Source organism: Oncorhynchus gorbuscha, linkage group LG18 (genome assembly GCF_021184085.1).
Source record: "Oncorhynchus gorbuscha isolate QuinsamMale2020 ecotype Even-year linkage group LG18, OgorEven_v1.0, whole genome shotgun sequence".
Taxonomy (NCBI): Eukaryota; Metazoa; Chordata; class Actinopteri; order Salmoniformes; family Salmonidae; genus Oncorhynchus; species Oncorhynchus gorbuscha.
Window position 1 is genome coordinate 56537531 of NC_060190.1, and position 10898 is coordinate 56548428.

The following is a 10898-nucleotide window of genomic DNA, read 5'->3' on the forward strand; positions in this document are numbered from 1 at the left end:
CAGCCACTCAATGTTAGTGGTGGCTGTTTAACAGTCGGATGGCCTTGAGATAGAAGCTGTTTTTCAGTCTCTCGGTCCCTGCTTTGATGCACCTGTACTGACCTCGCCTTCTGGATGATAGCGGGGTGAATAGGCAGTGGCTCGGGTGGTTGTTGTCCTTGATGATCTTTATGGCCTTCCTGTGACATCGGGTGGTGTAGGTGTCCTGGAGGGCAGGTAGTTTGCCCCCGGTGATGCGTTGTGCAGACCTCACTACCCTCTGGAGAGCCTTATGGTTGTGGGTGGAGCAGTTGTCGTACCAGGCGGTGATACAGCCTGACAGGATGCTCTCGATTGTGCATCTGTAGAAGTTTGTGTGCTTTTGGTGACAACCTGAGGTTGATTAGGCGCTGCTGCGCCTTCACCACGCTGTCTGTGTGGGTGGACCAATTCAGTTTGTCCGTGATGTGTACGCTGAGGAACTTAAAACGTACTACCCTCTCGCCTACTGTCCCATCGATGTGGATAGGGGGGTGCTCCCTCTGCTGTTTCCTGAAGTCCACAATCATCTCCTTTTGTTTTGTTGACACCAATATCACCAATATTACTTGTTGGTATGATGCTTGGCCTGGTATCGTTAGTAAAATGATGGTATCGTGACAACACTAATGCACACATTACTTCACACAATAACACCGTAGTGCCCTCAAAGCTCATCACTAAGCTAAGGACCCTGGGACTAAACACCTCCCTCTGCAACTGGACCTCCTGACGGGCTGCCCCCAGGTGGTAAGGGTAGGTAACAACACATCAGCCACACTGATCCACAACACGGGGGCCCTTCCTGTACTCCCAGTTCACTTATGACTGAATGACTCCACCATCATTAAGTTTGCCAATGACACAACAGTTGTAGGCCTGATCACCGACAACGATGTGACAGCCTATAAGGAGGAGGTCAGAGACCTGGCCATGTGGTGCCAGGATAACAACCTCTCCCTCAACATGGTCAAGACAAAGGAAGATGATTGTGGACTACAGGGAAAAGAGTAATGAGCACACCCCCATTCTCAACGACGGTGCTGTAGTGTCCACATCACCAACAAACTATCATGTCCAAACACACCAAGACAGTCGTGAAGAGGGCCTGACAAAGCCTATTTCTCCTCAGGAGCCTGCAAAGGTTTGGCATGGGTCCTCAGAAAGTTCTACAGCTACGCCATTGAGAGTATCCTGCCTGACTGGTTGCATCACTGCCTGGTATGGCAACTGCTCGGCCTCTGACCACAAGGCTTTTACAGATGGTAGTGCGTACGGCCCAGTACATCCCTGGGGCTAAGTGTCCTGTCATCCAGGATCTCTACACCAGGCGGTGTCAGAGGGGGCCCTAAAAGTTGTCAGACTCCAGCCACCCTAGTCAGACTGTTCTCTACTACCACATGGATGGCAAGCGGAACCGGAGCGCTTAGTCTAGGTACAAAAAGGCTTCTACTCCCAAGCCATGAGACTCCTGAACAGCTAATCAATGGTTTCCCATTTGACTATTTGCTTTGCCCCCCCCCCCCCCCCTTTACATTGTTGCTACGCTGTTTATTATCTATGCATAGTCACTTTAACTCTGCCTACGTGTACATATTTCCTCAATTACCTCGACTAACCTGTGCCCCCTTCACATTGACTCTGTATGGTAGCCCCTGTATACAGCCTCGCTATTGTTATTTTACTGCTGCTCTTGAATTATTTCTTTGCGTTTTTAATGTTTTCTTTTTTTTAAAACTTATTTTTCTAAACTGCAATGTTGGTTAAGGGCTTGTAAGCAGATCCATACTATTTAACTTGACCAGTCAAGGCCACGGGTTTCAGTGGAATCACGACTCTCTCTTTACAATGCAGTGTTTGTTTCTTTCTTTCTCAAAGGAAATGTTGAATAAACAGCTAAGCCTGTAATATTTCATCTGATTATTGCTGGTAATACAGTGATCAGGATTGACCACAAGAGGGAGACAAGTGTCATTGGTGACACTCATTGGTCCTGTGGCAAGAGTCACAGCATTCATTGACTAATAGCAAATGTGAATAGAGGAGCAAATACAGAAGTTTGTACTTTCCTCATAAATTGAGGTTAGCCTAGTGCCGGTGTGGTTGCCCCTGACTACTACAGTGGAGTTCATTAATATGACTTTCTACTTAAATGTTGTGCAATAACGTTGACTCCGATAGCTCACACGCTGGTACCACAGACTGCCTGTCAGTCTCATCTGCATAATCGCTGTGATTTGATAGGCTCGGCATTATGAAGTTCCATAATAGGCCTGTTCATTCATTGGTTTTCCAGTGTACCGTGTGTTAATGCAGGACTCAACTGTTTCTATCTGAAGCCGACTGAACTTGTCTAGTCAGTGAAACACTAGTGAACTTATATTAAAATAGGGACCCTCCCTTTCTGCTCTGGATGTGGTCTGTGTAGGGACCCTCCCTTTCTGCCCTGGATGTCTGGTCTGCCCTGGATGTGGTCTGTGTCGGGACCCTCCCTTTCTGCTCTGGATGTGGTCTGTGTAGGGACCCTGCCCTTTCTGCCCTGGATGTGGTCTGTGTCGGGACCCTCCCTTTCTGCCCTGGATGTGGTCTGTGTCGGGACCCTCCCTTTCTGCCCTGGATGTGGTCTGTGTAGGGACCCTCCCTTTCTGCCCTGGATGTGGTCTGTGTAGGGACCCTCCCTTTCTGCCCTGGATGTGGTCTGTGTAGGGACCCTCCCTTTCTGCCCTGGATGTGGTCTGTGTCGGGACCCTCCCTTTCTGCCCTGGATGTGGTCTGTGTCGGGACCCTCCCTTTCTGCCCTGGATGTGGTCTGTGTCGGGACCCTCCCTTTCTGCCCTGGATGTGGTCTGTGTCGGGACCCTCCCTTTCTGCCCTGGATGTGGTCTGTGTCGGGACCCTCCCTTTCTGCCCTGGATGTGGTCTGTGTAGTTTTACATGACTTTCACTCCATGAAGCCACAGTGTTGCTGCTGGTAGGAAGGCCATTAGCTGAGAGAGTCTGCTGAAGGTCAATGCACTGTGATTCTCCCATCTAGACTGTCTCACCTCATTCTCCTGTATTGCTTGAAGCCCATCCATATGCTGTGTTTGAACAGTGGGGCCCCTGGGTATAGTACAGGGAGCAGCTAGCCTGGCGCTGTGGGCAGGAGTGACACTCTGGAGTTTAAACAGGCACTAAGCAGGCAGCTCTGCTCCTCTTATTTAATCCGGTCGCTGAACAAAGACCCTCTCCTCACAGCTATATGTGAGTACTCAGCAGTGACTGACTGTGAGACTACAGACCTGGGATCAGCAGAAGCAGAGCTATAGTATGCTGAGGAGAGCAGGCCTGCACTGTTGACAGGACCATGTAAATAATTTTGATTGGCCCTAGCTGCTTTATGTGTAGCCTACATTGAGTGCTGTAGGCCTATGCTGTGGCCCACTTTCCAAAATGTACCCCAGCAAGCCTGTCTCCTCCATCGTCAGGGATTTCCCGGCCCTCTAGAGAGACTACTGTTATTTGCCAGTGTGAGAATAGACCTTAATGTTGCTCCTCTCCTCGGTCTCTGTTTTCCTGTTCTATTGGTCTACCAGGACCTCTCGCTGGCTGGCTCTCAGCATTTGGCAGGCGTCGTGGGAACGTCATGCTGGGGAAGCCTGTTCGCGCTTGTGTGGGTTATGCAGCGACGTCTGGCTTTGACTGAGTGGCAGCTATGGGTTGGGGGAGGTTGGCGAGAGGTTGTTGGGTGCTGTCCTGTTAGCAGGAAGGCAGTGGGTCATGAGTAGGAGGGTGGAAGAGGTGTGAAGCTCCAGCTTGGCTCAGGGAAGAAGGGCCTGGAGCTGTTGCTCTGTTAGCTAGCTGGGGTGGTGTGGGGCTGGGAGTGGCAGCTGTGCATTCTGTCCTGCTCTACTGCTGCTCTCCCACTGAGACAGCCTCGGCATGCAGCCCAGACCTGCATGGGCTTAGCAGAAGGTTAGTTGGAGTTTCGTTTTAACTCGCCACGCCACCACGAGCCAGCCAGGCAGACTATTTCCCACTAATCCTGCTCTGATCTGCTCGATCTATCGCTCTCATCCTCTCGCTCCATTCTCTTGTTATCTGCCCTCTTATTCACTGATTGTCTGTTTCTGTCTTTATGTCTGTAGGCGTATGTCTCTTCTTTCTGACACACTTTTCTCCATGGATAGAAGATGAAACATGTTTGTTGTGCTGCTCTGCTGGTTGGGAGGAGGTAGTGCAGTCAGTGTCTTATCTGGCTATAGAATGGTCAGATTAACCCTCAGGACTGGAACGGCCTTCAGTTGCTTCGGCCTGAAGAGCGAAACCTCTCGCATTCTTTCACATGCTTTCTTCTGCTTTTTCTGTATAACTTTCATTTTCTCTTTGTCTGTTTTACTTTCAATTGTCATGTAGTGTGCTTGTTCAGATTGTGTTAGTTTGTGGAGTGAGTGCTCAATAACATTAGAAATAACTGTTTAGGCTAAATACTGCAATGCAGATATTCCCTTTTGTCCTGTTCAGCACCTCTTGTTCTTTCCTCTTAGTTGTATTTTTTTCTTCTGGTATTAGTATTTTCTTGTATCAGTTATTTTAAGCCTAACTGTTCCATTCTGTTTCAGACAGGAAATCAAGCTCATGACCCCTATTTTTATTTCAGGTGAATTGGCCTGGATCAGCAAGGCTTTCTAGTCTTTTTGTTTTTAAAACTACCTGTTTTTGACTTTGTTTAGTACATTTTTCCCACTTATACTAGTGTTTATTCACACATTGATTCCATGCACATTTATTGGAAAAACATACCTGTCCAAAGGCCTGTTTTAAGAAAAAATGGAACACTAGTTACGACCTTCTGATTTATGTGCCTGTGTCGATGCTTGTTGGTCATGTCTCTGAGTGGACTGTAGTTCGTCCCTAACCTGCTTTACCCCTGATCCCTAGAGAGAAGACACAGCTCGGCCAGCATGCCCCCCTCCACCTCGGCCCCCTCGTCAGCCTTCTCCCTGTCTGCTCTGTCTCGGAGCAGGGGCAGTGGGACTGGGGCGGGGGCCGGGGGTGTCAGTGGAGGGGCCATGGGCCGCTCCTCCAGTGGGACCAGCGCCGTGTCCAACTCCAAAATCCTCAAACCAGCCAAAGAGAAGTTGCCAGGCATCCAGCAGAGACCTCACTTCCCTCCCTTCAGGGAGCTCAATGACAAAATGTAAGCCATGCCAAACCTAGCTGCTGAATCATTAGCTTTTATTATTTTTTAAGTTCATTTTTATTTAACTAGGCAGTCTGTGAGGAACAAGTTCTTATTTACAATGACAGCCTACCCCGGCCAAACCCAGATGACACTGGGCCAATTGTGCGCCGCCCTATGGGACTCTCAATCACGGCCGGATGTGATACAGCCTGGATTTGAACCAGGGACTGTAGTGATGCCTCTTGCACTGAGATGCAGTGCCTTAGACAGCTGCGCCACTCGGGAGCCCATGCTGAACCCAAGAAAAATGTGTTGTCATGTTGAACTTCACCCCCCTGCCTCTGATAGCCCTGCTTTATGTTTACTTCTCTCTCTTCAAGTCCTCCTCTCCCTGCTCCTAAGTCTAGCTCTGACTGACATCTCCCCGTACTACCCTCTATGTGAATGAACCCCTTAAAGAGTGTTAAAAAGATCCTTTATCAAACTCCATTTGCAACCACTCAAAACATGTTGGCTTTCTACTTGGGGATTTAAACACATTTCAAACTCTACCTAAACCTGTTCTGTTGAAATTAAATGATTTCTCTGAGATCTTTGCTTTGCTGCTATAGATAAATAAACTCCCTCCTCCTGCCATCCTTCACTTTCTCCTCCATCTGTCCATCTCTCTCTTCCAGCCTGACTCCTGCGGTCAAAGTGGAGAAGATGCGTCTGAAGGTGGATGTGTGGGCCAAGCTGGTGCAGGCTCCCTTGGCCGCCACGACATCGTCCTCCTCCAGTAGCACTGTGAGCTCCTCATCACCCGTGAAGCCAGGCCTTAACTGTCCCTCAATACCAAAGGCTCCCTTGCTGGCCCCTGGCCAGATCCCCAATGGCAAGGGCCACATCTCCCTCTCTGCCCTGGACAAGAAGCAGGACAACAGTGCCAGTAACAGACAACACCTCCACAAGAGACTGTCGGGTGAGAGGAGATGATAAGGGATTGTCTGTAATATGGTTTGCTGCAATAGATTTAGAACCTCAGTCATTTATCCAAGTACTGACATGTCATTGCCAAACAGTAAAATCTCTGCTGATTTTATCCCAGAAATGCCACGAACTGAATACTGTTTTTCTGCTACCGCTCTCTTCCTTTTTCCTTTTCTTGTTTGTTCTCTCTTCCTTTTTCCTTTTCTTGTTCGCTCTCTCTTCCTTTTTCCTTGTTCGCTCTCTCTTCCTTTTTCCTTTTCTTGTTCGCTCTCTCTTCCTTTTTCCCTTTCTTGTTCGCTCTCTCTTCCTTTTTCCCTTTCTTGTTCGCTCTCTCTTCCTTTTTCCCTTTCTTGTTCGCTCTCTCTTCCTTTTTCCCTTTCTTGTTCGCTCTCTCTTCCTTTTTCCCTTTTGTTCGCTCTCTCTTCCTTTTCCCTTTTGTTCGCTCTCTCTTCCTTTTTCCTTTTGTTCGCTCTCTCTTCCTTTTTCCTTTTCTTGTTCGCTCTCTCTTCCTTTTTCCCTTTCTTGTTCGCTCTCTCTTACTTTTCTTGTTCGCTCTCTCTTCCTTTTTCCCTTTCTTGTTCGCTCTCTCTTACTTTTCTTGTTCGCTCTCTCTTCCTTTTTCCTTTTCTTGTTCGCTCTCTTCCTTTTTCCCTTTCTTGTTCGCTCTCTCTTCCTTTTTCCCTTTCTTGTTCGCTCTCTCTTCCTTTTTCCCTTTCTTGTTCGCTCTCTCTTCCTTTTTCCCTTTCTTGTTCGCTCTCTCTTCCTTTTTCCCTTTCTTGTTCGCTCTCTCTTCCTTTTTCCCTTTCTTGTTCGCTCTCTCTTCCTTTTTCCCTTTCTTGTTCGCTCTCTCTTCCTTTTTCCCTTTCTTGTTCGCTCTCTCTTCCTTTTTCCCTTTCTTGTTCGCTCTCTCTTCCTTTCTTGTTTTCGCGCTCTCTTCGCTCCTGTTCTCTCTTCCATCAGAACGTGAGTTTAATCCAGATATCCACTGTGGGGTCCTGGATATGACAGCTCGGAAGCCATGCACACGATCCCTAACATGCAAGGTACCAAGCCCTCTCTTCTGCCCCCCTTCTCTCTGTTCTGTTTGGTTAGGAAATATTCATTGTCACATTTCCTAGGTCTTTCAGCAGCCTCCAGACTGAGTGCAGCTCATCCTGACCTAACATACCCTTTGGCCTTCTTCCTCCCTCAGACACATTCCCTAAGCCAGCGGAGGGCAGTGCTGGGCCGGAGGAAGCGCTTTGACACACTGTTGACTGAGCACAAGAGCAAAGCCCGGGAACGGGAGCTGCAGCACACCCACCCCCAGCAGATCCCCCCTCTCAGGGACCCCCACCCCTCCCCCTCCCGGCTCGCCCCCCACCACGACGCCCACCAGGTCGCTCAAGGCAACGGAGCCGCCGACGCCGCCACCAAGCCTTTGGTGCTCGGCAAACCCAAACCTCAAAATCCTGGTCTTCCACGGTGAGTCACTCCATGTACTCTTTCTGGGTAAGCAACATCCAACAAATACTTTTTACAATGTGGTACAGCCAGTACCTGCATCCCTGATGTATGTTCGTAAATCACTGTTTCCTCTGCTCTAAGACTGAACAGCAGTATCTCTCAAGGAGGTGGCGGTTTCCTGGAAGAACCCTCGTTGGTCCACGAGTCGCCCCACCACTCTACGCCCGCCCCCGACGGGGTCGCCTGCCTGTCCAGTGACGAGGGGGAGAACGAGGAAAGGGAGGAAGGCACAGACAAACTGGACTGTCACTATTCAGGTTACCAACCACGGCCGGCAGCTGTAAGTCACTTTATATTTAACTCTTACAGGATTATGCTCTACATTTATTAAGCCCTTAAATTCACACCACAGAAACAATGAAACAACAGCTTAGCCAGATGCACGAGAAAGTCTTCAACCTGTCTTTACAGGCTCTATAAACAGTACCAACCTCCATTGAGTGGCAGCTTTTACCGTGCAGTGTGTGTTAACTGTTTCCTCCCTTGCTGCTCAGTACTGCACCTTTGGAAGTCGACTATTTGGGAGTAGCTGCTACTCGTTTGACCGGCGCTGGGATCGAATGCGATGTGCTCTTACTGCCATGATGGACAAGCACGTCAATACTCAGATGTGGAAGTAAGTCTGTAAATTCATTAGACCAGCGTTCCATAATACCTACCTAATCCACAAACCTATTGCAAAATCACTGAGGCAGGGAGTAATAGCGTTGCCAGTGTCATGGAAATATTCAGTCAAGAATATTTCTCAAATACTGGAGCCTGTGAGTTCAATTATACTTTATAACAAGGTAATAAAAGCAGAGCTGGTTCATGAACCACTTTGTAATAAAGTCTAATTGAACTTACAGGCTCCGGTATTTGAGAAATATTATTGAATGAATATTTCCACGACACCGGGTGGTGAAGGGAGATCTAGTGCTGTATGGGACACCATTAGGCTATTTATCTCTGGGCCTGGAGGGCCAGAACACATCTGGTTTTCATACTCTCCTAATTAGGGACTGATTTCAGACCTGGGACACCAGAGGGGTATACCACAAAGCATGATCAATGAGTTGGCCTGCTAATTTTGATGAACAACCATAAATAACTATTGATTTCTGGTTAATAAAGAAAGCTAAACATAGATATTTGTTTTTGGTTGTTGAGTCAATGAGACCTTGCCCATTTCAAGCTTAACTTTTATTTGTTTCAAGGATATTTCAGAACATTTAGGCAAGTGCTGAATGCTCTCTGTGTAAAGCAGTTTCTATCCAGGACTGTCCTGTGCTGACTCCTCTCTTAGGTGTAAAGCAGTTCCAGTTTCTATCCAGGACTGTCCTGTACTGACTCCTCTCTTAGGTGTAAAGCAGTTCCAGTTTCTATCCAGGACTGTCCTGTTCTGACTCCTCTCTCTGTGTAAAGCAGTTCCAGTTACTATCCAGGACTGTCCTGTTCTGACTCCTCTCTCTGTGTAAAGCAGTTCCAGTTACTATCCAGGACTGTCCTGTTCTGACTCCTCTCTCTGTGTAAAGCAGTTCCAGTTACTATCCAGGACTGTCCTGTGCTGACTCCTCTCTGTGTGAAGCAGTTTTTAACCAGGACTGTCCTGTGCTGAATGCTCTCTGTGTAAAGCAGTTCCAGTTTCTATCCAGGACTGTCCTGTGCTGACTGCTCTCTGTGTAAAGCAGTTCCAGTTTCTATCCAGGACTGTCCTGTGCTGACTGCTCTCTGTGTAAAGCAGTTCCAGTTTCTATCCAGGACTGTCCTGTGCTGACTGCTCTCTGTGTAAAGCAGTTCCAGTTTCTATCCAGGACTGTCCTGTGCTGACTGCTCTCTGTGTAAAGCAGTTCCAGTTTCTATCCAGGACTGTCCTGTGCTGACTCCTCTCTGTGTAAAGCAGTTTCTATCCAGGACTGTCCTGTGCTGACTCCTCTCTGTGTAAAGCAGTTTCTATCCAGGACTGTCCTGTGCTGACTCCTCTCTATGTGTAAAGCAGTTCCAGTTTCTATCCAGCACTGTCCTGTGCTGACTCCTCTCTGTGTAAAGCAGTTTCTATCCAGGACTGTCCTGTGCTGACTCCTCTCTGTGTGTAAAGCAGTTCCAGTTTCTATCCAGGACTGTCCTGTGCTGACTCCTCTCCTATGTGTAAATGTTACTGATGGGAATGCTCATTGTGGCCTGTTTGTGTTATAGGAAAATCCCTTTGGCCTTGGAGAATTCCTCTTCTGCACCGGCCCACAGGACAAGCACAAACTCCCTGTCCTCATCCCACGGTAGCACACCTGCCTCAGGCTTCCTCAGCCCCTCTGCGCCCCCTCCGCCCCCCTACACCCAGTCTTACGACAGCAAGTCTGTGCTCTCGTACGGGACCACCTTAAACGCTCGTGCCTCCCAGGGCACGGCCGACCACCCTGCCTACAGTGCAACACAGGCCAGACAAGTGTCTTCGTCGCCCCAGATGCCTTCAGCCCACTCCTCGGTCACCACCCTGGCTTCAGGGCGACCGCTCAAGTCCAGATCCAGCGGCAAGTCCTTCAGAACCCGGGAGTCTTCCTCCACAGCCGCCATAACCAACTCCACCAGCGGGGGCAGCACTAGCCTCAGCTCGGGGAAGAAGAAGAAGAACAGCTCCCTCACATTGTCTCACGCTACCACCTACTCCTCAGAGTCCTCCTCCAACCCCACCTCTTCCTCCTTCAAGAAGAACTGCACGGTAAACAGTGGCAGCTCAGGGAGCACGTCCCACCACGCCCCACTAGTCCCCTCATCTCACAGCGGTGTCCACAGTGTGGGACTTAATTGTGGCCCCAATGCCAGGACCAACTCCCTCAGTTTGAAGGCAGAGCCCTCGGGGCCAGCAGGGGTGTCGGGGCCTGGGGTCAGAGGCCCCCCCTCGGGTAGCCCGGCCGAGTCCATCAAAAGGATGAGTGTGGTGATGAACAGCAGTGACTCCACCCTCTCCTTGGGGCCTTTTGTCCACCAGGCCTCAGAGCACCACAGCAGGTTCAGCCATGCCCACACTGACGGCCGCCTGGAGGGGAAGAAACGCAAGGGCTCCCCCGCTGCCAGCTCCGTCAACAGTGGAGGTGGACCGGGCAGGCCCAAAGTGGCCAAGTCTCCAGCAATCAACAACATCCACAGCAAACATGGACGCACAATCCCAGGAGGCCCAGGGCTCCCAAACAACTCCCTCATCCATCAGGTGGGTTGGACCCCTACAGCCTCACACACTGGCTGCTAACGCTTCCTATCATCAACC

The 10898-nt window shown here is 49.4% G+C and overlaps 1 protein-coding gene across 2 annotated transcripts in view; it reads left to right on the top strand.

Annotated features, from left to right (window-relative positions):
• Positions 1-10898, top strand: part of LOC124004364 (ataxin-7-like) — a 41699-nt gene that overhangs the window by 27644 nt on the left and 3157 nt on the right. For both annotated transcript variants that reach the window (XM_046313210.1, XM_046313209.1), the window contains 7 exons: positions 4939-5197; positions 5860-6143; positions 7112-7194; positions 7344-7615; positions 7739-7937; positions 8152-8273; positions 9833-10841. In XM_046313210.1, the coding sequence (XP_046169166.1) occupies positions 4939-5197; positions 5860-6143; positions 7112-7194; positions 7344-7615; positions 7739-7937; positions 8152-8273; positions 9833-10841 (2228 nt within the window). The remainder of the gene's footprint in view (positions 1-4938; positions 5198-5859; positions 6144-7111; positions 7195-7343; positions 7616-7738; positions 7938-8151; positions 8274-9832; positions 10842-10898) is intronic.